The sequence below is a fragment of the Salarias fasciatus genome, chromosome 11 (assembly GCF_902148845.1).
Source record: "Salarias fasciatus chromosome 11, fSalaFa1.1, whole genome shotgun sequence".
NCBI lineage: Eukaryota > Metazoa > Chordata > Actinopteri > Blenniiformes > Blenniidae > Salarias > Salarias fasciatus.
This window is the reverse complement of record NC_043755.1, coordinates 14,539,930-14,566,008: the sequence shown is the minus strand read 5'-3', so window position 1 is coordinate 14,566,008 and position 26,079 is coordinate 14,539,930. Positions and strand designations below refer to the sequence as shown.

The window sequence follows — 26,079 nt, the reverse complement described above, 5'->3', positions numbered from 1 at the left end:
GGAACCTTTCAACGGCTGATGGAGAGGATGTTCGGGGTGCAGCACTGTCAGTCGTTACTGTTATACCTGGACGACATCATTGTCTTCTCCTCCTGTGTTGATGAGCACTTAAGCCGCTTGGACTCTGTTTTGAATCGCCTGCAGCAGGAAGGACTGAAAGTTAAGCTGCAGAAGTGTTTTTTCTTTCAGAAGCAGGTTCGGTACTTGGGCCATTTTATCTCCCAGGAGGGAGTTTCCACAGATCCAAGCAAGATCTCTGCTGTTGCTGACTGGCCGCATCCAACCAACGTTTCGGAGCTCAGATCTTTCCTTGGTTTCGCCAGCTACTACCGACGTTTTGTGGAGGGTTTTGCAACGCTGGCTGCTCCCCTGTATCGGTTGGTTTCTGAATCAGCTGGAACAAAGAAACGGAGGGGACAAGGCCAGGGTTTGGAGGCTGGCTGGACCAAGGGTTGTGAGGAAAGTTTCCAGAAGTTGAAGTCCTGCCTGGTAAGCGCCCCCACCTTGGCATTTGCTGACTTTTCTCTCCCCTTCATCCTTGAGGTCGATGCCAGCCATATGGGTCTAGGTGCGGTGCTGTCACAGGAGCAGGATGGCAAAGTGAGACCTGTCGCCTATGCCAGCCGAAGTTTGCACCCAGGCGAGAGGAACTATAGCTCCATGAAATTGGAATTCCTGGCCATGAAGTGGGCGATTACAGAGGAGTTCAGGGAATATCTGTGGGGCCAGACATGTGTAGTTTGGACAGATAACAATCCCTTGAGCCACCTAGAGACTGCCAAGTTGGGTGCCACGGAGCAGCGATGGGTTGCTGAGTTGTCTGCTTTCAACTACACTGTCCGCTATCGTCCAGGCCGCATCAACAAGAATGCAGATGCCCTTTCCAGGCAGGCCATGGTTGACACCCCCGACAGGCTCGGGTGGGTCCTCCCGGGTACAGCGGTGCCTGACGTCCTGCGGAAGTGGACAAAGCGGGGGAAGCAGCAGGTTGCAGTGCAGTCTGAAGTGACCGTCCTTCCCGCTCGTACCCCAGCAGATCTGCAGGTTCTTCAGCAGTCAGACCCCACCATTGGAGCCTTCCTCCACTTCTGGCGCCAGCGGAGGGAGCCCAGCCAGTCCGAGAAGCAGGAACTGAGCCCTCAGGTGCGGGGGCTGGTCCGTCAGTGGGGTCGAATTGTGGAGGCTGGAGGTCTCCTGTATCGTCGGCTGTTTCGTCCAGATGGTGGGGAGGAGGTTCATCAGCTTCTTCTGCCGGAGAGCCTCAAAGAGGAAGTGTTGATGCAGCTTCATCAAAACCACGGGCATCAAGGCATTGAGCGGACCACCGAGTTGGTGAGGCAGAGGTGCTACTGGCCGGGGATGGGCCACGAGGTGAAGGAGTGGTGTCAGCGTTGTGAGCGGTGTGCCCTTGCTAAATGCACACAGCCGAGGGTCAGAGCACCCATGGGTCATCTACTAGCTGCTAAACCCAACCAAGTGCTGGCCATTGACTTCACTCTACTGGAGCCATCCCGAGATGGAAAAGAGCTTGTGCTGGTGATGACCGATGTCTTTTCCAAGTTCACTCAGGCGATACCAACTCGAGACCAGAGGGCAGCGACGGTGGGGGACGTTCTGGTGAAGGAATGGTTTTACCGTTACGGAGTTCCAGCCCGCATTCACTCTGACCAGGGGAGGAATTTTGAGAGTGCATTGGTTGAGCAGCTGTGTGCGTTGTACGGAGTGAAGAAGACCCGAACTACACCCTATCATCCACAGGGAAACGGCCAGTGCGAAAGGTTTAACCGAACGTTGCATAACCTTTTGCGCACTCTCCCTCCAGATCAGAAGTGCCACTGGCCCAAGCATCTCCCCCAGCTGGTCTTCAACTACAACTGTACTGCTCACCAGTCGACGGGTGAGTCCCCACATTTCCTCATGTTTGGCCAGGAGCCTAACTTACCGGTGGACTTCCTGCTTGGTCATCTTCCTGAGCCCTCTGAGGGAAGAGTGTGCGACTGGGTGGTGGAGCATCGCCAGCGGTTGGACGTGGCATTCGGGACTGCCAAGGACCAGATGCGGGCAGCAGCCAAGCGGCGAAAGGAGAGACACGACCAAAGGGTGTTGGATCAGCCATTGACAGCAGGCCAAAGGGTGTATCTGCGGGACCATACAGCTCGTGGCCGTAGCAAGATCCATGACGCTTGGGGGTCCACCGTCTTTGAGGTGGTGAAGCCGCCGGAGCCAGGCGGGGTGGTGTATTCGGTCGCCCCAGTTCAGGACCGGTCTCGGGTGAAGCAGGTGCACCGGACAATGTTGAAGCCGGCCCTGCCTTGTTCACCTGTGCAGATGCGGTCCAAGTTCCTGCGGTCACCGGAAGTGGCATCAAGGTCGCAAAGTGAGGAGGAGGATGATGTGGACGATGGAGTATGGGTGGTGTTACCGGCTCCCACAGGTGATCAGTCCACCCCAGCTCACTCAGCACCCGCACAACAAGCGCTCCTGGAGCAGCAGCCTGAGGTGGGGACAGCCACATCCCGCCCTCACACCCTGAGGGACCCCTGTGCTAACCCAGTTGTGCCACGCAGAACGACCAGGACAACAGCAGGGCAGCATTCAAATGTGCATCGTCTTCCACGGTCAGTGCTGGGGGAAGCATGTCGGGCTACGGCCTCCCAGGTAATGGGGTCTGGCAGTTTGGATGAAGGCATTTTTCGCCCCTGGACTTAGTATTATTTTATCAGCGGGCCGCTGATAAAACTTGGGGGGGGTGAGTGTAACCGGCTGGTTAGTGGTGATGCCTCACAGCTGTGGCAGGAACCAACGAGCAGCTGGGTTGTGTTGGGGGAGGGAATAAATTCGGCGAGCGCACGCTTCCTCCCCCTTGGCACTTCTCTGTGGAAGCAGGTATGTGGCACAGGCTCTGGCTCTGGCTCGGCGTTGGCATATATTAATATTTTCTATTTTGTTTCTTTTTAGGTTCCAGTGTGCGGGTCGGGGCAGCCGAGTTGCCTCTGTTGCCTTGTTTTGTCTTGTTTTATTTTGTTTTTCTTTTTTTGTTTATTGCCCTTTTTTTCCTTTCTTCTGTTTCTTTCGACTCTGCCCCAGCTGGGTCAGTGCGTTAGCTGGTTGGACTGTTAGGTTGATTTAATTTGGTCTTGGTTGTCTTCTTGGTGTGATTCATTGTAGGAAACACCAGGCAAGGCTCAGGAACAGACCTGGGGGGTGTGCGTTGCTCAGCCGCGTTTTAATCAAGTTGTGTGTCGTTGCTTCTCACCATATTTATCTTTAAGGTGGCGAATATTGTCTGGTTCTGTGTCCACTGGAGTAATAATAAAGTATGTACTTTTTACCCTCTACATAACTGCCTCGACTTCCATTTCTGAGCTGTTCTACATTTCTCTCGGTTACACTTATATTTTTCCTCTCGTTTGAAAAGTTTTTTTTTTGTTGTTTTTTTTTAAAGGAAGTTTTTTTTTCATCGATTCTATGAACTGAGAAACGGAAGCAAAATAACGGAAAATAATTTCTTATGAACTCTTTTTTTTCCTTACAATATATTTTTTTTTAACTGAAAATTCCATACGTTTGATGGTGACCGTTATGTATATGTTTAAATGATCAAGTGTTGGGTCAGTAACACTGAACTTAAAAAAAAAAAAAAAAAAAAATCCCTGGCTGAAACTAAGGCATAAAAAATCTTATATATCAGGAGAGAAACCTGGTTGACACGACCGAAAAAGTCAAATGGAGAAGTTCTCCTTCACCTCCCCCACCGAACCGTCACATCATGTTTACTCCATAAAAACAACGTATTTATATTGTTCTGCTGATATCAACATCAATATGAGAGGATTTTCCCTGTTGCACTGTTACATTTTTGTTTGTGGGGATTTGTCGCCCTCTGCAGGATAAAAGATGACCTTACAGACAATAACGCCACAGTTTTGGCCGTTCAGACATATAATGGTAAGAAAAAAAAACACTGCTTCTGAAACACGGATAATCAACATATTTAGCAACTTGTATAATGCAATACACGTATTATGAACGGTTGTAATGAATTACAAGCCCTTATGGAGTCTTGTGTACAAGTGTAGTGGGATCACTGTGATTCTTTTTTCACTTTGTGGTGTTCAGATGAGAGCAAGGCAGAGGGAGTGGAGGCTACCCCATCACTGGTGGAGACATTTTGAATTTGACATTCTCTACATCCTGTCACGTTGTTTTTGAGTTTCCATGATCCTAAATGTAGTTGTGTTTCCCAGTTTAATAACCAGCTCATCAGCCCGAAGCAGTTTGTCCACCTGGCAGGGAAGGCCACTCTTAAGGACTGGAAAAGAGCCATCAGACTGGGAAGGGTTATGCTCAGGTGAGGAAACGTCCAAGAGCATTTTCTCTATTTGCAACCTGCAAATCCCTACATGGTCACTTTTCATTTGTGTTGGTCTTAAAGTCTCAGACTGTAACACACCCCAGGATGATGCAGTGAACACCACGTCTCTCACTCATCTAATTTGCGATTGCGTGGAGTCTGTCAGTTGTGTGTCTTTGCCAGGACATTCCAGGGGGAGTCAGTAAGCGGCCTTATTATGAAAGCAGGATCAAATAGCATGTTTGCAAGCTGCTGAGTGATACTTCTCACCTCTTTATCATGTTTGCACATGTTGTTAGTGTTATCAGGAGGAGGTGACAAAATCCCAGTAGGCAGTGTCTGTTCTTTTCTTGGTTATTTCAGCTGAAGCCATATCAGTGATTGTAAAGTCAAAGAAACCCCTGAGAATCTGTCAGAATCATTCAGAAAACTCAGCTATAACATCATAAAGCTTTCTCATCAGCAATATTTTCTCGGATTCTCTGCTGTGATTTGTTCAACCTGGTTCTCTTCATGCAGGAAAATGATGGATTCAGGACAGATTGACTTCTACCAGCATGACACTGTATGCAGCAACACCTGCCGCAGCACCAAGTTTGATGTGCTGATCAACAGCACACGGCTTCCCCCGGGAACCTCGGTGCAGCCGAGCCTGTCGCGTCTGGCTCTTGACCCCATCGGAGGACAGGCGCCTCCCCTGACAGGTAGATTTCAGCTGGCATTTAGTTTTATTATTTTCTCTCCTCCTACTTGTGTTCAGAATGCCATTGCATCACAGAGATGAAAGAAACAAAGACCATTAGAAGCCACTTTGACATCATTCATTAAAACAATAACAAAACATGAAAAGTCAAGTTTGAACAAAACGCTGCAGAGGTGGAGGAGCCTTTGGAGGACAGGTTTAATTCTACAACAGAGTGGAGCGCTGCTCCGTCGCGATTTCCAAACCCCACGACGTCCAATGGACATTTTGTCAAGAGGAAGAGGGCTTACACATCTGTTAAATGTGAGAATTTGTACATTGTGTGGGAGCCTGTTGAGCGGCTAATGCCACCCTGACAGCAGCAGAGGGAAGAGTCTGGGCTGGGCTGGGTGGGCTCACTCGTAATCTTCCTGACCCCTTAACCTGCATTGTTTGTTGTGAATGTCCTGCAGGTTGGGGAGGTTGTTTCTGCTGTGCTACTGTGATGCTCCTGCAGTACAAATTGAGTAATAAATATTGTCTGTTATCACAAAACTCTATTTGATATATTTATTTATTAAATGTACTATACAAACCCCAATAGAGAGGTGAGAAAGTTAAAGCAGTAGCCTTGAATCAAAACAATAGGCTGTTATCCAGATCAACTTCAGATTGTATAAAATATTTGAATTTGCCGCTTTGGGCCCCAGATCTCTCGCTCTGCTCCAAAGGTGTCCTAGAATTCCGGATGTTAGTGATGCATGTACATATTACATGTTCCTCATGTCATCTGGCAGTATGTTATTTCAATGCTCCTCTGTCTTTCGGATCATTGTAAGTTTGATTGATCCATCTTCCTAACCACAGAATTTTCCATTTCAGGGTAATGTTCTGCTGCTGAATTTGGAAATGTTTGACTTGGGGTGGATGCAGGTTCAGAACCGGACAGCTGGCCTTCAGTTCTCATCAGGGAAAACAATAGTAAAGCTGTGTGGTCTAACACATACACGACAGTCGTCCTGCAGTCTCATGACTCTCGCTACAATTGTTTGACCCCTCATTACAGCGAGGCATTGAATCTCCAAATCTGCAGATGTGTGACGTTCAGCTTCTCCTGCAGCCTGTTGCTAAAAAGAAGTTGCTGACCAACTGTAAACTGTGAGTCATGTCCCTTTATATTGCCATGGACTGTGTCTGACATTTCACACTGAGCATTTGATCTAGTTTGCTGCTGGGACTGCTGTGTGTGGGTCCTCTTGGCCCGGCTTATTGGGAGCCACCCCAGCTCAGGATGAGGGAGCCTGTCTTGTCGGGGTGGGGGGAGGAGCCAGGTGCTGGCCTATGACTTCTCCCAGTGTGGACCTCCCCAATGCATTCCCCACAATGCCATGTACCTGACTGGTGGTGGGAGTGTGTATGTATGAGTGTGCACGTGCGTGCGCATGTGTGCGATGCTTAAAAGTGTGACTGTGTGTGTGTTTTACTGTATCATATATGGGTGGTGGGAAGGACGGGCTTTCTTCTTTGTTTTAAATGCTTTAAAGTACTTTTGTTATTCTGAAAATTGCTATAACAGTTAAGTTTGACTTGATTTCTAAGTGCTTCTTTTTCTTCAAGAGCCCGGAGCTTTGATTTAAGGTCTTTTAAAGGTGACCTAATAACTTGTGTCTCTCTTCTAGTCAGTGCTCTCGCTCTCTCTCTCTCGTAGTGCCCCGGCTCCCTGTCCTATAATTCCCACCCCCTTCGTTTAAAAAGACGTTCTCTTCCTTTTAAAGGAAGGTTAATTCTTTTGGAAATTTTTATTTCCACAGTTGAATTTCCCTTGCTCATGTTGGGGTTTTATCTGTAAAAGTGCTTAGAAATGACTGTGCTGTATTTGACTCTGTATAAATAAAACTGAATTGAACTGAATAGTGGGAGTGGGTTGTGTTATACATATTAAAATGTCAATTTAAATGAAAGTGCATACTACGGAATAATGATCATATTTACACTAAATAGTCAAATCAAATGTGCTTTGTTTAGCTAAAAAAAACAACAAAAACAATGCTGGTTTAAAACCAATACATTGCTGCAAACTCCTCCGTCAGCAACGTTCTAAATAACGTCATCTAATTGGCATTGTTGCTCATTGTCATATCTAGGTGACATCAGATGACGTAATTTAAAAGATACATTGTTGCCGGCTAATGAGTGAGGAAAGTTCTGAATGACGCCATCTTATTTGTATCGTTGCTCATTTGCATATCTAGGTCAAATCGAGCATCATCGAGCCCAGTGATGGGAGTAAAGGTGTTAAAACAAACGACGTTGCTAATAATAAAGATTTTGAGTAACGAGTCATCGAATTGCTTTATTCCAGGGTTACAACGCCGTTACTTTTACTGACAATATGAGGTTCAGTTTTGGCTTTTCCTTCGCTGGAGTCCAGCTGAGCCGTGGAGCATCAGGTTTGTAGATTACTGTTCTCTTTTCGGGAAAAACGTGGAAGAATTGAAAAAAGAAATATTGTGGTTCCCCTGTCTTACCCTACTAAAAAATGTTAGTTATTCCCTGTTTATATAAAGGTTGAGTTCGGAGTGTTCGTATAAACGTTTCTTCAGTGCTCCACGGTGAAAAAAGAAACCTCCTCTGAAGTAAGTCTTTTCTCCGGCATTACAGGCTTGAAGAATCTTCGGCCAAACCTCCTCCCTCTCCAAATCCTCCTGAGTCAGGTCCTCAGCAAGTTTTTCAACAGTAATGCTCTCATAAAGTCTATATTTCATAAGCTTCTAGCTTCTGTCATCTTTGCTTCAAAAGTTAAAAAAAAAAAAAAAAAAATGCAGCTGCAGACAAATTCATTTGGGTAAATTTCCCCATAAATAATTTTCCTCCAAACAGGACAGACAGCCGCACCGACAGTCCCTCGTAGAACAAATAGCAAACCCTGCCATCTTCTGGCGGAGCGCGCGCAATAACAACAACAACACAACAACAAAACGCAACACGCAACTATCCTCGGGTGCCGGGGTAATCCAGACAATACGAACAGAACAGCGAGTTGCGGGTTTATTCTAAAGTCATTCACAAGAAGTTCTTTAAAAGCAGTTTTCCGTCTTTCTTCAGTGGCGCGAGACGCGTTTCCGCCACCGGCCGCGGTCCTCTGAGCCCGTGCGCGCACACCGAGCCACATAAGAGCAGTTTGACCGATTTACACATCGCGTGCGAACTAACCGCTTCTCGTGACAGCGGGACAGATGCTTCTCAGGCGAGCGCTGCCTTCACTGCAGGAAGTGCAACGGGGGCGCACGGCGCATGCGCCGGCACCGCTCCGACCAGCGCAGGATGAGCCGTCCTCTGCTGTGAAAAAAAAAAAAAAAAAGAAAAAAAAACGGTGAGTAAAACTATGACAGTCTTCAGTTAAAGTAGCGGGTCGGGTGTTTTTGAGTTTGAGTGAGGATCCGCTGTGCGAGTCTGCGTTCCTGTGCGAGAGGCGCGCGCTCCCCGCGGTTTGTTGTCGGGTGTCCGGGTGTGCGTGCTGCCGCTCCGACAGACGTCAGATTGAGTGTGGGTGAAGGAGGGTGAGCGAGGCACGCAACTGTCCGTGCCGGAGTTACTGATCCAGCAAGGAGACACATAATAAGACCGCGGAATGCGTTGAGCAGTTTATTGCAATGTTTTACAGCTTGACACTGTGCCTAATTTCTTTGTGCATGACTGAAATTATTGATACGTGTCAGGACCAGTTTCTGACAAATACTGGGGAGGCGTTTTATTTACATTAATTGTTCCGTGGCTATTTGCATGAAGACTTGTCTTCTTGGACACAGTGTTCACTGTTGTTACTACAAATCTGTTATCTTACTTGTGACCAGTTAATACTGGAGATTTCTAGTCAAGTAAAACTACGTTTATGTTGCTAAACTGTCCTCAATTACATGTGAAAATACTTTTGTTTGAATAAACCTGCGAACTGCTACTACTACTACTACTACTGCTACTACTACTACTGCAAAAATTAAAAATACCAAATTCATTGGTTTCTTTTTAAAAGCAAAGTTAATTGAAGGCTTTGAATCCAGTTTTCATGGAAACAGTAAATATATTCAAGCCACATATCTTGTACTAATAGTGGTATTTAAAAGACATGAGGCAGTGCAGCAATGACAGAAATTGAGAAGAAAAAATGAATTAAAGATGAATAAACCTCAATATATAAATAAATGAAATGGGAACAAGTGAAACAACTGAGTGTGTCTTTGGTGCAAAAAAAAGTACCTGGAACTACAATTTAAAGTGATATGACTATTTTGAATTTGTTACTTGCACTTCTGCATATATCTGATTGAACCTTCAATCTGTGCTGTGGTTGACTTATGTGTGTTTTATATGTAAACATTATCCTTTTAAATTGCATGTTCAACAAGGTCTTCTTTCAGAAAATTCATGGATGTAATATTGAAAATGCAACAGTTTCATAATATCTTGATGTAAAAAAAATCCAATTAAAAAGTGAAACATATTTACTGAAGAACTATTTCAAATTTAGAATACACCGTGTCTGCAATATCATGTCACCTCTTTCCTCACTTTTTGCTTTTAAATAATCCTCTCAGCCAAGTTTTGATAACACTTGATTGTTTTGTGACTTCATTCAGGAAATCAGTGTTTATCCTTAACAGCAATATAGAAAATGAGGCTGATCCAATGCAAGGATTATGTCATTTTAAGCCCAGGATCTAGTCATTTCTATGACAGTTGCATGCCAGAAGAGACAGTTGGGAGGCAGCTTGTTTTGAATAATGTGTGTATGAAAAAGCCCGACTGCATCATGTGTGTGTGCAGTCTGGATGTTAACATGCGTGCGTGGCCCTCTGTGCTTGCAGCTTGGCGGGGAGGGGTGATGGCGGGTGCTGAGGCCACTGTGTCTTCAGGGGAACTCATGACGGTGAAGGAAGAGGAGGGGCAGTTCAGTGGCAACAACCATAAGACTCAAGTCCTCCTGCACCTGCACCCCAGCCTGCATGGGTAACACTTCTTATATAATTTAAGAGGCCACTTGATCCTTGTTTGTACTTATGTGTTTAAAGGAAAAAAAAGAAGGATGTAAAGATATTTGTCTGAGTGTGCAAACATGTTTACATCTTAAACATAATGTCTTACTATTATCCCTGCTGATATTTACATCAATATGAGAAAATTTTCCCTGTTGCTCTGTTAAATTGTTATTTGTGGGGATTTGTCGCCCTCTGCAGGATAACTGATGACCTTACAGACACTAACACTACAGTTTTGGCCATTGAGACACATCATGGTAAGAAAAAAAAAACATTGCTGCTGAAACACAGATAATCAACACACAAATTTATTAACATATGTAATGCAATATGGTCACAATGAATTAGAAGCAGTTATGGAGTCTTGTGTACCGGTGTAGTGGGATCACTGTACGTTCTGGTGATGTTTTCACTTTGTGGTGTTCAGATGACAGCAAGGCAGAGGGAGACGAGGTGGAGTATGGCTACCCCATCACTTGTGGAGACAGCAGGGCAGTCCTGCTTTTCAAGAAGTTTGTGTGCCCTGGAATCAACGTCAGATGTGTCAAAGTAAGACGTGAACTCTAAATGACTATTTCCAAGAATTCCTCATTTGAAATATTTATGTTGAATTTGACATTCTCTACATCCTGTCACGTTGTTTTTGAGTTTTCATGATCCTAAATGTAGTTGTGTTTCCCAGTTTAATAACCAACTCATCAGCCCGAAGCAGTTTGTCCACCTGGCAGGGAAGGCCACTCTGAAGGACTGGAAAAGAGCCATCAGACTGGGAGGGGTTATGCTCAGGTGAGGAAACGTCCAAGAGCATTTTCTCTATTTGCAACCTGCAAATCCCTGCATGGTCACTTTTCTGTTGCGTTGGTCTTAAAGTCTCAGACTGTAACACACCCCAGGATGATGCAGTGAACACCACGTCTCTCACTCATCTAATTTGCGATTGCGTGGAGTCTGTCAGTTGTGTGTCTTTGCCAGGACATTCCAGGGGGAGTCAGTAAGCGGCCTTATTATGAAAGCAGGATCAAATAGCATGTTTGCAAGCTGCTGAGTGATACTTCTCACCTCTTTATCATGCTTGCACATGTTGTTAGTGTTATCAGGAGGAGGCGACAAAATCTCAGTAGGCAGTGTCTGTTCTTTTCTTGGTTATTTCAGCTGAAGCCATATCGGTGATTGTAAAGTCAAAGAAACCCCTGAGAATCTGTCAGAATCATTCAGAAAACTCAGCTATAATATTATAAAACTTTCCCAGCAGCAATATTTTCTCGGATTCTCTGCTGTGATTTGTTCAACCTGGTTCTCTCCATGCAGGAAAATGATGGATTCAGGACAGATTGACTTCTACCAGCATGACACTGTATGCAGCAACACCTGCCGCAGCACCAAGTTTGATGTGCTGATCAACAGCACGCGGCTTCCCCCGGGACCCTCGGTGCAGCCGAGCCTGTCGTGTCTGGCTCTTGACCCCATCGGAGGACAGGCGCCGCCCCTGACAGGTAGATTTCAGCTGGCATTTAGTTTTACCGTTTTCTCTCCTCCTACTTGTGCTCAGAATGCCATTGCATCACAGAGATGAAAGAAACAAAGACCATTAGAAGCCACTTTGACTTCATTCATTACAACAATAACACAACATGAAAGGACAAAAAAACATCCCAGAAATCTCACTGAGATGGAAATGGGAAAGTGAGGTGTTCAGGGGAAAGCAAAAGCTTCATATATACTGTTTATTTGGTGTGTTTGTTCTTGATAATTGCAACATCTTCACATTCCTCCCACTCCAGGAGATGGACAAAACGCTGCAGAGGTGGAGGAGCCTCTGGAGGACAGGTTTAATGCTACAACAGAGTGGAGCGCTGCTCCGTCACGATTTCCAAACCCCACGACGTCCAATGGACATTTTGTCAAGAGGAAGAGAGCTGACACATCTGGTAAATGTGAGAATTTGTACATTGTGTGGGAGCCTGTTGAGCGGCTAATGCCACCCTGACAGCAGCAGAGGGAAGAGTCTGGGCTGGGCCGGGTGGGCTCACTCGTAATCTTCCTGACCCCTTAACCTGCATCGTTTGTTGTGAATGTCCTGCAGGTTGGGGAGGTTGTTTCTGACGAGCTGCCCACCCTCCTCAGGGCCCAGAAGAACCTGTAGTATAATCATCCATCTTCACACCAGCTTTATCTAATCCAGACTGACCCGCCCTGGACAGGTAGCCAGTCCATCACCGGACTAATAGAGAAGCAGAGAGATACACACACTTATATATCGATGGCTACAGAAAATCAACCCAACTGGATGTCTTTGGAATGTGGTAAGAATGTGAAGTAGGTGGAGAACAACTCCTGCATAGACAAGGGAAACATGAATTATGAATGAATGAATTATGCCTTTATTAGTCCCACAAAGGGAGCGTTTACCTGGCAACAGAAAGGTGCAAATCCCAGAATCAACCCCAGGGACTTCTTGCTGTGAGAACGAACATGCTCAGCACTACACTACCGTGTGAAACAGCAGTGAAATTCTCATCTATTACTGGAGGAGACTCCATGCATTGCGTGTCAGTTTTGAAACCCAACAGCAAAGTGAAATAGGGTGGTGGGAGGATGCTCCTAACTCTGTTCCCTTCAAGACCTCTGCTGAGTGCCTCTCAGAAAGAGTGTGGCAGAGGTGGGACCAAGTCCTTGTTTTGCAAGTCAAAGTCGAGTCTCAAGTCGTTGCACTCAAGTCCCGAGTCGAGTCCCGAGTCCTGACAGTCAAGTCCTGAGTCGAGTCCCAAGTCAAGACAGTCGAGTCCCGAGTCGAGTCCAAGTCCTAAACTTTTTTCCTCGAGTCCTAAACAAGTCATTAAAAAAAAAAAAACTGGGGAGGCACTGTTAAGGAAATTTTGGACTGAGATATCGATACTCTTTTTGAGAAGCGAGCTTGTAGATTGGGTATTTTCACCATATCTGTCAAACACAGCATAAAGGTGCTGTGCTCCACCTGCGCCTAATGACCAGTCACCACTGCTTTTGAGAAGTGCTTGAGATGATGACTATAACTGATTTTACTTTTGGTGTGGCTGCCTTCAGATGCTTAGAGAATTATTTCACATTGTAGGTGATTGTCATGTTTTTAATAAAATCCTCTGGCCTCAAACTTTTATGAGTTACAAACCCAACAATGCTGAACTTCATGTTGAAATCAGCTACATGTCAGATACATCAGCTACTTGTCAACTGGATTTACAGCTCAGAGACAACACAGAAACAAACCACTGAACTCTATTCATCACAAATAGGAAGGAGGTTAAAGCATTTCCAGAATAAAAGAATAAACCTCAGGTCACTGGAGGATAGTTGGAGTTACATTAGAACACATGCTGTTACCAGAACATTATATCTGTGACTGGACCAATCTTGGCTTCAAGCCTAACTATCCCGTTTCCTCTCAAATCTAACATTTTACACAAAGCAACTCCAGGAGTAAATGGAAAAATTACAAAAACACAGTCAGGCAGCCCACAACAGAAACACCAATGATCAGTCTGATGACTCTGTCAACTTTGTCACAAAAACCTGGTGAATCAGCAGAGGAACAACATGAAGCCTTATTGTCTTACCTTTGTTGCTGGGAGGTTGGAACCATTTATTGTCATCATTATTATTATTATTATTAGCTTTAATTATTGGAGCAAAACTCTACCATGAGTGGATATTCCAGGTTATGGTATGACTTCTTCCTCTTCTGCTCTCTGCTGTTTCATGGAAGGTTTGATTCTGCTGTGCTGCGTTCACTGCCTCCTGCACAACCTGCGTACGGCCAGTCATTCTGTTTCCTTCTTTCATTTATAAAATCTGAGGAAAGACCTAATCACAAATCAACATTTCAAAAAGAAAAGCAACCGACATCAGAGGAGGCGGTCTGTTAATCCACAGAATCACCATCAGACGTCCTCAGATAGCTTTAGACTGATCAAGCTAATGAACCAGATCTACACATACTGACATGTCTCTGCCCTGGTAAATATGCTCTGCCACCATTAAAGAAATATATTAAAATACTAACTGCACCATCGACACAACAACAAACATTACTGAACATCCAAGGTGTGTTAGACACAGAGAACCATCAGTCTCAGGAGTGTTTTCCATTATTTTATTTGTCCAGGAGCAGAGATCAACAGAAATGAACAAAGCTGACAGAACTGGTGACTGAAGAGGTGACGTCTGCACAAAGAAAGAAAGAAAGAAACAAACAATAAAATAATAGTCCGGTTATCTCCCAGGTTACAGATTACTAGTTACAATGGAAGTACAAAGTTTACTTATTTGATCAGGAGACCCTGGTTCTTGCTGGAGGTCCCAGTGGAGACCCTGGTCAGACCCTGGCTCGGCTCCTGCTGGTGGTTCAGTGTCGTCTAGAGAAGCAGAGAGCAGCCTCAGTTCTCTACGGCGTCTGAAAACGAGGCTCTGCTCCACGATGTCCCAGGAGAGGCTCAGCAGTCGGCCTGGTCACAATCTTCCTGTGAAATGTATTGTGTGTGTTGTTATTGTCTTCTAATGTGGTGTAGGCTAGTGTTTGAATGCATTTGAGAGTGTGTTTGGACAGCCAATGGCTTACTGAAATAACAACATGCATTTATTTCTGCATGTTTCATTGATCATCTTTGCCAAGACGATTTGATGTAAGGTTTTTTGTAGGAAAAAGGGCGTTATATCTGGTCAAAACAAGATTGTTTGAATTTTAGGAGCTTCATTTTCAAAGGAAATCAGAAATATATTGAAATACTGTGATGTTTTTTGATAATGGATGTGATTACTTTTATTTTGCAGGTTGTTTCGTGCAAATTCGAGCTGTGGGGGCCGAGCTGTGTTCCGCGAAGCTGGAAGCTCAACTCGTTATATATTTCTCTATTTCAGCTGATTTTTGACTTAATGGAGACTTATTTTTTTAAATAAGCACAATATAAGCCAAGGCCATGTCTAAAATATATCTATTATGGTATTGGATCAGTTTCTGACCAAAAATAGCATCAGCAATATACTATCTATGAAGTTACAAAGGCTGAACTAATACAGTATCTCGATGTCCAGAATTTCCGGTAGTGTCCGTACCCCTATCCAGTTCCTCATTCCTACTATGTATTTGGCTTGAGCTGAATGTTCTATTTTATATACCTGGGTAGCACTATTTGAATGATGATATGTTGTGGATATAGTGCACACAATTAATATTACAACAGTTGCAAATGGGATCTGTTGTTTGCAATTGTAGTGTCCGTACCCCATGTAGTGTCCAGACCCTCGCATTTTGTTATTCCACTTAGAAGTTGAAATTCTTGATATTATTGGAACATGTGAGCATGTTGAAAAGGGGTGTATTTATCTACAACTCTCAAGACAACATATTTGCCTAAAAGTACATCTTTTACCCACAGAAAACTAACGCAGAGAATCGAAGCAAGGACTTTGAATTCCAAAATTCCTCTTTTTGAATAACTCGCATAATGCTACGGGAAAATTCTCATTTGGTAAATTTGGTAATGGTAATTGCCAGATAATTTAAACAACAATTTCAGTGACTTTATGTTATTTCACTGCACTACCAGTTAGAGGTCGACCGATTCATCGGATTGGCCGATTCATCGGCCCGATAGGACGTTTTACAAACTTCTGAGTGTCAAGATTTCAGAAATAATGCAGTTGTTGTTGTTCATTTGATACAAATCAGTTAAGAAACATAAATTACAGCAATCCAGCAATGTGCAAATTGTATGTGCAGACATTTATATTAAGTTTGCAGAAAAGATAATTTATTTTCCACATATTTCATCACATTTGCACGTTATAGAGTCTTTTGTGGTCATTTGATGGGCAATAAAGCAGAGTTCTGTTCATATATTTTACTAAATTAAACAAACAACTGAGTTTATTAAGTTGTAGTGATGCTCTTCATCTGTTTTAAGTCTTGTTATGCTATCCAAGTCATGATAATGTAGAGTCCATACCCCATTTTACCTCAACATCTTTAACTGATCACCATTTTACTACCAAATAAGATTACTGGATGAATTTTTTTGCATCTGATTGCTCGAAAACTGTAGTATAGTGAAAATAAAAATTGGCACAGTTTGTTGAGGCTGAATTTTTTAGTCTGCTGTCCACCTGGAGTCAATGTTGATTGTGACCAGGCCGAGTGTGACTGTCTGCCATGTCCATAGAGACAAGCTGGGAGGACGGACAAGGAGGACAGATGTCATGTCTTCATTAGTGCTTCAGAACGGCAGGACAATGTTTTTGGGCACTTTTAAAAATGATGATGTTACCTTGTAGCCTACATATCTGGACCTGTAGGACTTCCAGTCCTCACAGCTGCAGTTCTGTTGGGGACAAAAGACAGTGTCTGAGTATGTTCAGCTCTGTTTTCTATGTTCAGTGTTAAATGTCCAGTGAGATTTGAACCAAGGGTCAGATTAAAAAAAAAAGAAGTGTGCACATTTAAACCTATCTTAAAATAAATTGTTTCCTTAATGAAATAAAACATCTTTGATGCATTCTTCTTCATTACAGTTCAAATATAAAAATATGAAATTCATCCCTATTCACATCTTTCAACAAAACTCGCATTTCTTTTTAATCAAAAGCAACAGGTCCCCCAGGGACGAAAAGTATATTGATGATGAACATTAGCTGAGACTAGAATGAGGCCAAACAGCCTCAAAATGTTGCTGTTAGCATGTTGACAGTAATGTTCTTCAGGGCATATCCACATTTCAAAACAGACTACCGCCTCTTGCATAAAGTCTATAACATGGGATAATCACAGGGTTAAATTAGCAGCCAAGTTTTCAAACTCACCACAGGTGCTGCAGAAGACAGAGCTGCTCTGTGTGGAGCTTCCACTGGAACAGACGCACATTTAGAACAGCCGCACTTTTTGTTTTGTTTTTTTAATCCTCTGAACGTCTGTTTGCGTCTCTGATGCTTGCGGACGATGCGTTCAGGAGCATCGGAATGTTATATAGTACTGAAAATAATCAGGGTTAAAATGGCTTCACGTGAAGGACTTGTTTGTGGTGGAGAAAAAAACATCCCTGGCAAAAGTCTCCCCCTAAACTGACGCCTATGCGCGCATTCCAGGCGGGCAGTGTTGAAACCAGTTTATTAAAAACAATCGTGGCCGACCTGTTGTGTTGTTTGGAATGCGCCTGGAATGCGCGGGTGCTGAAAACGAGCGCTCCCGTCAATGCGGAAGTGAACGAACTCCGCCCGTTGCACGTGGTCTAGGCGGCACGAAACAAGCGCTCCCGCTGCAGGCGCACCTCGCCACTGCGATCCCATGAAATGAAGCGATAAAAAATAAAAATGATTCATACATCGCACTTTTAAAATGACTATTATGACTTGACGTGACTCGTCGAGTCAAAGGATTCGAGTCAAGTCCAAGTCTAGAGTCACTGAGCTTAGAGTCCAAGCAAGTCCAAGTCTTTTTTTGATTTTATCAAGTCGAGTCAAAAAGTCATAAAATCGTGACTCGAGTCCGAGTCGAGTCCGAGTCTCGAGTCCAAGTATCCCATCTCTGGAGTGTGGACCCCCTCTCTAATCTCTGATTTGTAAAATATGACAGTTTGATGATGGACACACCCACACTCAGGAGAAAGTTCAAGCAGGAGCCTTGAAAATGAAATCAACGGGCTGTTATCCGGATCCACTTCAGATTGTAGAAACTCTCTGAATGTGCAGTTTTGGGGCAGACAAAGCTTTGGGACCCTGCTGTGATCTCTCACTCTGCTCCAAAGGAGTCCGAGAGTTCAGGATGTGACTGATGCACGTACATACTACATGTTGCCTCATGTCACCTGGCAGTATGTTATTAAAATCATTCTAAGTTTGATTGATCTGTCCTGATCACAGCATAGTCCGTTTCAGGCCAATGTTCTGCTGCTAAATTTGGAAACAGAGCGCTGACCTTCAGTTCTCATCAGGGAAAACATTGGTGAAGCCGTGTGCTTTAACACATTCATGCTCGTCGTCCTGCAGTCTGTCAGTCCCTTGTGTCACGCCATTGAATCTCAGTATCTGCAGATGTGTGAGGTTCAGCTTCTCCTGCAGCCTGTTGTTAAAACAAGTTGCTGACCAACTGAGACCTGCGAGTCTTGTCCCTTTATATTACCGTGGACTGTATCTGACATTTCTAAGTGCCTCTTTTTCTTCCACAGTCTGAAGCTTTGATTTCAGGCCTTTTAAAGGTGACCTGATTGGGCATCGTTCCAGGTGGACCTGAGCTGGTAGAGCGGCCCGGGGCAGTGTGTGGCAAATTGAAGTGTGTCGGTGGACACGCACAATTTCGGGTCAACAGATTTAAAACAAACACTTTCTCCATAAGGTCATTCTGCTCATTGCTCTGATTCCATTTATTGTTTCCAGTGTGATTTTTCTCTGTGTTCATTTGTGATTAAATCAAACTTCTGGCTGTAAATACAAGCTGGAATCTATTCACTCAAAGTATTGTATTTTTCCTGCTAAACTTTCAACCGGGGTTGATAGTGGATGCAGTTCCACTCAGAGAGGGTGTCAGACACGTTTCGTCACTGAAATAAACTCCCCTTCATCTGTGTTCAGTTCAGTTCAGTACAGACCCAGAGTCATTCTTCATTCCCCTGCTCTGCCCTCCTTTCTCCTTCTCTATCTCTCCTCACAACACCTTTTTTCTAACCTATTTTCCCACTTTTTTCTCTCTCCCTATCACCAACTTCACATCTTCCCTCCAAGTGCTGTGTCTCCACCACATCTCATTACTTCTTTTTATTGTTTCTTCAACATTGACACTATTCCCTGTTTCCCCATGGACTCTATTACTCCTTCAGAGCTCCTCAGACTTCACTACCAGTTGTTTCCGTCTACGCCGTCTCATTCATCCTATATTTGTTACTTTGCGGGGATTTCTCTCCATTGTGTCTGACGCCTTTTTTCACTACAGCTTCACAGCTCACGCACAGTTGCTTCATGTAATTTTGTCTTGTTTTTTTTTTTTTTTTTTTTGCAGCTTCTTGTCATTTTTAAGCAATCTAAAAGCATTAAAGTACAAACTCACACAGTTCTCCACACCTTACAGTAATGTGCCATTATTTTGATCCTGTCTAGATGGAGTCCTGAGTCTGTGGAAGGACGTGGCGGATTCCGGACTGATGGGGGAGGTTTTATCCAGTCTACAGAGTGAATTGATCACCGCGTTCAAGGGAGTGGAGCTTCGCAGCGAGAAGGCCAACCTGCAGGAGACAGGTACATTTCCACAGTTAAACCCGCTCCACAGATTCATTCAAGTTTGATTTCAGTCAAGTTAAAAAAAATAAAAACCCACACAAGCAGACATTTTTAAGCTTATTTTTATTGGAGAACTGAATTCAGAGATTGATAATACGTGCAGATTTTTTACTTTTATTTATTTTAATCATCCACGCCTCCAGTTGACTTGATAAATTTTGTTTTGTCAGATGCCGTCATACTTAATTCCCTGTGCGAGACGTTTGGGCTTTTAGACTCGGTGAAACAAGCAGTGGAAATGAGGTGCAGCCAGAATGAGGAGAACAGAGTCCAGAACAGTGTTTACGGTGAGAAACCTGTCAGATCGCCAACATGTCCCGTTATTTCAGGCGCCGCTTTTGAGTTGTTACGTTGTGTTTGTGCAGTGCTGGATGAAATCCTGGAGAACCAGAGACGGCACAGCTGTGATAAAAGCACATCCTCTCTGAAGCACCTTCGACCTCGGCGTCAAAGCCAGTCGGACGACCGGATCCAGAACTTGCTGTCCTCCATCAAAACCAACGCAGTGATCCAGCCTCTGTCCAGGAGCGGCCCGCCTGCCGCCTCCTACGCCCAGCTCTTCACCCGCTTCTCCGGCCAGCGTCACCACGCCGGCAAAACAGACGGGGACAGCCAAAGCGAGAGCGGCGAGGCGGGGAGGCCGGGAAAGGTCCAGCGACTCGGACAGCAGGACGACGGCGGGAAGCACACCTCAGGGATCCACAAAGAGCCGAGACAGAGGACTGTAAAGCTCCAGGAAGACTCTCAGATTAGCCGTGAGGAGGCAGAAGAGACAGAACGCCGGGATGACATTGAAAAGGTGATTATAGACAGAAAGTCATCAAAGAAACATAAAAGTAAGTGAGCCAGATGACCCAGGAGGGATTCTGTGGTACTAATTGAGGAGCGGTGCCTGAAACTAAAAGAAGATACACTGTGGGGAGACAATTAAAAAAAACAATATAACTTTGTCAAACTGTACTTTTTACTGGTACGCTTGTATCCTCGGAGTTTATATGCGGTGCTTCACTGCAGTGAAGCTGCAGGCACAGGTTTGGTTTTCCTTCAGGTTTAGAAAGACTAAAAGATGTTTTCAGACCTGAAGAGACTGGAGGGTGAAGAGATCATGTGATGGTCGATTATCATGAAAATGATAAATTCATCATTCAATGAAAAGTCTTTTATTTCAAGGAGGAATGCCAAAAAAGGTTGATCTCAGCTCTTTTTTGCCAGTCAGACATTTGACCTTTGTGTTTGGGATTGTTGGTCAGATACCATGTGCGGTATTTTGAAATATGAAAATGTCACTTTGGGCTCTGGGTCTTTGAATTGGATTTTTTTTTTCTAATGTTGATATTCTCTTAAACAGGCACAGTTGCAGTTTAGATCATAAAACATTTACTATTTTCAGCACTAGCCCACAAAGTTTTAAGTCTTATTTGTTACATAGAGCATTATAAATGATTTTTGAGACAGAATCTTTCTAAATTCCTGTAAATATATCATTTCTTCCATCTTAAAGTATTTGGTAGCTGTCTTTTCCTAGACTTAATCGATTTGTTTTTTCACTTCTTCCTTATATTTGTGAAACTACTTTGAGTTAAATGTGTTTTTGAATTTGACATTATTTGGATTTAAAACGTCGTCACTCGGGCTTGTTTTTTAACTTTCAACTTTTCTCGTTACGATATCTCAAACCAGCCTCAGATCTATGCACCAGATACTCACTGCCTGAACGCTCGTCTGTCTGGCAGTGGAAACAATATCTAAAGTAACAACAGTGACTGTTGATGTTGCTTTACAAAACGTACTGTAAAATATCAACATATCATGCTGTGGTTGACGTACGATGCCATTGCTATTGCAAACCAAAAAAAAAAAAAAAAGGGGAACAGTTTGTTAGAAGAATAAAATTGTGGTTAAATAAAAGGACACTGGACGTCTGAAGTGACCTTGTAAGCTAATTATTGCGTTTTGAATAAAAATTTGGAGTTCGGTTTAATGGAGGCACGCTCGGTGTTCAAAAGCGGACTTCACACGACTCGCTGTAATGAATCTTTTTCTGTGTTAGGTCGCTGATGAGAATCAGAAAGTGCTGGTAGCCAGCTGACTTACTCAGAGTGCAGCTCGAAGGACAATAAATGACGCTTGTAGGGCAATTTCATTTGAAGTTCCTTGTTAGTTTTTAATCCAACAGGTTTCATTCATCTCCTGGTCTTTGTTGGAATGGGACTGCGCCGCTCTCTGATGTGAATGCCTGCTATCTCAGTTGCCTTCAAAGAGCTGGAGTTAATGCGCAATTCAACAGTAAACTAACCTTCGGGGGGAGAAAACTAGTGCTTCACGGGCTGAAATTTTGATCTTTCACTGAGATGACAATTACTGATCTCAAACAATCAATTCTTATTTGACAGCCAGAGGAGATTGGCTATTGTGATTCCGCGCTTCAAAGTCTCACAGATGGAAATATTGCAGTGTTTCTTTTTTTTTTCCCTTCTCTCTGTACTGTTCACCGTTCATGTACTCCATGAGCACTGTTCTGCATGCCAAGGCTGGGTGATAGACAGTGATGGCTTCCTTTTGACAACTCCCCTCAGAACTGTGATGATGTGTTATTATCAATTCATGCACAAGACTGCCTGTGCGGATGTAGTTGTTTGTAAGGAGTTATGAGTGGCAGCCGATAAAGCGCCTGATAAAACTGCTTTACATCTCTGCTGATACCTGTCCTGCAGCTGGATTTGAATAGTGTTTTGTGACATCCAGTTAGATGTACTGCAAAATAAGGCGTTGTGCTGTTGATCAGATCTTGTCCACGGCTCACCCCACAGTTTAAATAAATTGCCACTCTGGATTCCAGGGTAGGAATTGTCTGCCATGCATCAAGCAGATGCAATTCCAGGTGTTAGCGCCACACACCTCGTGCACCTTTGCTTGAATTATATAATTTGCGGAGCATTACATCATTCCTCTGCCACCCGGAGAGAACAGGATTAGATCCTGAGATGTGCTCTCACGTTGGGAGGCTGCGATGTGTCTGTTTGGGCACCTTTAATTGAATCCACAGCTGCAACGTTCACCCACAGCAGCAAAATGAACGATGAACGGCCTCCATAATGGCTTCCTGATCCGATTGGGAGTCCTGGAGCCACAGCTGAACATGTTGCCCGTGCCGTATTTTAACATGAAGAAGAGTGAGTGTGTCCTCAGCAGTAGTGTGGGATTTTTTTTAATGTAAGCAAAAAAATCCAATAGTCTTTGCATCATATGAAAGATGTCCAATATTTTATAATTGAAATTGTTTTTACTCAAATCCATTAAATTTTACACTCAATATTGAATCTGAAATGGATTTTTGTTATCCAGCACTTAAGGTGCACTGCAACAAACCTGGCCAGATACGAGTACATAAAAAGAAGTTGCCTCATCAAATGCAAATTCAATGCGCACAACATTGACAGGTTATCTAATTTATGGAGAAATATGCCTCACATCTGTCCTGAATGGGCGTGAAGGCATGCCTAGACGTCTGTCTGGAACGAATATAAGACTGACGGAATATAAGACTGTCGTCAGCTGCAAAACAGTGGCGAACATGAAAAGAACCTCTTTCTCACCGTAGGCCACTGCATGTATTTCTGAACCCATTAGAGTATATATAGCTCATAAACACAGGAATGATTCATCACAGAAGGGAAAGTAATGGTGTGCTGCGATGGACATGTGACAAATATTTCTTGACCATTAGGAATTTTCGTCATACTCACAGCCACCAACTAATTATGAGGACAATGCTTTTTATTGCATATGGATCCCAATGGCAATAAACCAACACTTACTTATTGGTGTGAGAAGAAGCATGGCCAAAGTATGGGAGCATTTAAACAACAGCAACAACAAAAGAGGACAATCAAATTGATCCAGAATAATCTGCAGAAAAATGACAAATTGCGTTCTCACTTAACTTCTCACTATAAGCCAACGCACATGATCAACTAATGCTTTAAAAGTCAATAGTGTTCATAGACGTTACTTCTAGACGTTTGGTAATACTGTTTAGTGGTAGCTTGAGAGCAAAATGATGAGATCTGACTATTTTCACATTACCTGCCATGAGGATTGCCAGTTGCAGAGTAGATCATAAGGAAATGTTTAATGTCAAACTCTGTTGTAGAGTGATGTCTCATTAGCCTCTGGGAGGTCTCAGATACTTAACTTCTCCAGTGAGTAGACTGTTAATGAAATTAGATGTTTTTTTCCCCCATTTCCCAGTAATACATGAAAGCATCACTATCCCACTCATAGTTTTTGGACACTGTTTTATCAAACTCAGATCTGTGGGTATCTGGAGCCAGTCCCACCTGACAGCCACATTCACACTGACGGGCAGTTAAGATTCACCAAATCAACCTCAAATACGTGATTTTTAAATTAAAAAAGAGTTAGAGACAACCTTACAGAAAGGTTTCAAACCAGGGGCTGTCTGACTGTGAGAGTGCTAACCACTTCACCGTAGTCTCCTTTATGGGGAACTATATTTTACTCCTCAAAGGTCAGACTGACAGTACACACACACACACACACACACACACACGCGCGCGCGCGCGCGCGGTGAGGGGGTTTTGCTTGGCCGCCGCTTGAATAACAGCGGGTCGTTGCGCGCTCCCGCCGCTTGGAGGCGCGCGGCTCCCGCTCTGAACCCGCGGCGCGGCGAGAGGAAAGTGGGGCTTGAGGAAGAAATCTCTCCCTTGAACTGTTTACCCTGACGTCAGTTTGCAGAACTGGCTCTGCCCTGTCTCCCTCAGTGTCTCCTGAAACTCCTCTCAGTCACAATTGGTGGGAATAGATGGGCTCCGCTCCGCTGCGCGCGCGCCCGGACCTCGCGGAGTGAATGAAATGGTTTCTCCTGCACATTTAAAGTGGACTAAAACATCTTCACGATGAACACCTGCGCCTTCCTGCTCATTCTGACTGTTCAGATCTACGCCGACGGTATCGAGGGGCCAACAGGTAAGACGCCACGCCGCGCCGAGCGCGCCGGGTCCGGCTGAGGGCAGCCGGGAAGTTTCACCCTTGCGCGTGGAGCGAGTCTGGAGCTGATGTCCAACTTTCTGTGGGGGTTTTTTCCTCTCTCTTTGACTTACTGATGGGACATTTTGAACCCTAAGTCCTGAAAGTGCGGGGCTGAAGTTGTGCTCCAGCCCGCAGGAGGTGCGGGTCTCCAGGAGGACTGAGTCTGACGGGAAAAAAACAAACCTTCATTTCCCCCAAAGCAACACAATCCACTGCGCCTCGGCGCCTCGGCTCTGCTTGGTCGCACGAGCACGCTTAAAGGCGCCAGGTAGCCTGGCACGGTGTTTGACATTGCGAGCAAAAAAAAAAAAAAAAAGTTCCACATCAGGTCATCCAGGGAGACGAAACGCTTTTGGAAACACAAAGGAGCGCAGAATATTCCGGCGCTCCGGTTTTGTTTATAGTGGATCAGTGTTTGTGCGCAGGATTCTCTCTTATCACTGCCTGAACCAGCGTGATGCCATCCAGACACTAACACTGGCGTCAGGTTGTACATTTTATCCCTGACTCACTGACTTCTGACAAGTTTTAGCATTCCGAGGGGGCTTTTGCAGTCATTTTTGATTATTTAAGGCAAATTCCCCTCTCGCTGACTGGAGAAGTTGTGAGTCGGAGCTTTTATTATATTTTTCTGTCTCTGCTCTGTGAAGGTTTGTAAAAAAGCTCAAAAATCAACTTTAAGGGAATACTGCACAAGGATTTTGCTTTATTTTTTATTTTTTTTCGTAGGACTGGCAAATAAGATGGTTTGCAAGAGTGTTATATTGTATTTTTCAGACAAAAGAATTGAAAATAAAATTGGAATTGCTCACTTTTTTCCATTATTTACTCTCTAGTGCTCCAGCTGGATTGATAGGTTATGATCTTGAAAGAAAATGAGCCTCACAACAGAGTGGTAGAGACAGGAGGAGGAAAATGGTGAGGAAAGATGTCCTTTCAACTAATTTGACACAGACATTTTCTCATTTGAGAAAAAAAAAGCAGCTTTTATGATGAGTGATTTTGGTTATATGATGCAATCGGAGAGCTCAGAAGGGCCCATTCGAATCCAATATGTAAAATTGTACCCTCATAGAGCATAAAACCAGGTTAATAAGGCAGTAATATTGATAGCATTTACTCTGCAGCACTGTGCAGAAAGAAAAATGCGACTCTGTGCCTGTCATGGGCGCATGGAGATTCACTTAATATTTTTTTTCCCCTTTGAAATTCTGCCAATATTTTTTGTGCTTTGGCACTGGAGCTGCTTTGTGAGAGATAGGGACTAATAGTGCAAGGCTTGCATGTATAACTCAACGTGAAAGATGCAACAAAGAATAAACAAGGAGCCCGTGCGAGCAGAATGTGTGTTGTCAGGAGCTGAATGGAGCACGTCATGGAGAGGGATGGCCTGAGACATGTGAAGGGTTCAATCACACACAGGTAATTAGCAAGACTTCACCACGCAAACCCATGTACAAGAGGGTTTGCCAACACGAATTTACATGTTTTTTTCTTTTTACTTTGTTGTCTGGGAGTGTTTCAAGCCTCGCCATCTGTGCCTTTACCTTCCCTTTACTTCCTAATAGTTGACATTGCCAGCGTCTTGTGCTCCGATCCCTCCGGCCTGACTCCCTCCATGGTTCCCCACCTGCCCACATCCTGTAGGAGGAGAAATT

The 26,079-nt window shown here is 44.1% G+C and overlaps 2 protein-coding genes across 6 annotated transcripts in view; both read left to right on the top strand.

The window, feature by feature from the left end:
- The first annotated feature begins 8,364 nt into the window (after nt 1-8,364).
- On the top strand, nt 8,365-21,497 carry LOC115396744 (glucocorticoid modulatory element-binding protein 1-like). Of its 2 annotated transcripts, XM_030102754.1 has the most exons (10): nt 8,365-8,409; nt 9,902-10,043; nt 10,271-10,329; nt 10,500-10,621; nt 10,755-10,858; nt 11,381-11,565; nt 11,854-12,000; nt 19,190-19,327; nt 19,540-19,656; nt 19,735-21,497. In XM_030102754.1, exons 2-10 carry the CDS (start codon nt 9,919-9,921, stop codon nt 20,211-20,213), a joined length of 1,476 nt encoding a protein of 491 aa, XP_029958614.1. In that variant the 5' UTR covers nt 8,365-8,409; nt 9,902-9,918; the 3' UTR covers nt 20,214-21,497. The 2 variants fall into 2 exon arrangements, with proteins under 2 accessions (XP_029958614.1, XP_029958613.1); XM_030102753.1 differs by lacking the exon at nt 8,365-8,409 and having other exon boundaries at nt 9,874-10,043.
- A 2,637-nt stretch (nt 21,498-24,134) lies between these two features.
- The window catches only part of ptprub (protein tyrosine phosphatase receptor type Ub), a 157,835-nt gene continuing 155,890 nt past the window's right edge, over nt 24,135-26,079 (top strand). For 3 of the 4 annotated variants that reach the window (XM_030102729.1, XM_030102728.1, XM_030102726.1), the window contains exon 1: nt 24,135-24,358. In XM_030102729.1, coding sequence (XP_029958589.1) covers nt 24,289-24,358 — 70 coding nt within the window. In that variant the 5' untranslated portion in view covers nt 24,135-24,288. The remainder of the gene's footprint in view (nt 24,359-26,079) is intronic. The other variant, XM_030102727.1, reaches the window with a different exon arrangement.

Excerpts from the sequence above, each read along its gene's own strand:
- LOC115396744 (XM_030102753.1), top strand. The coding sequence starts at position 9,874 with ATGCGTGCGTGGCCCTCTGTGCTTGCAGCTTGGCGGGGAGGGGTGATG. Across the intron at positions 10,044-10,270 it reads CTGCACCCCAGCCTGCATGG|GATAACTGATGACCTTACAG; the intron begins GTAACACTTCTT and ends CGCCCTCTGCAG. Across the intron at positions 10,330-10,499 it reads GGCCATTGAGACACATCATG|ATGACAGCAAGGCAGAGGGA; the intron begins GTAAGAAAAAAA and ends TGTGGTGTTCAG.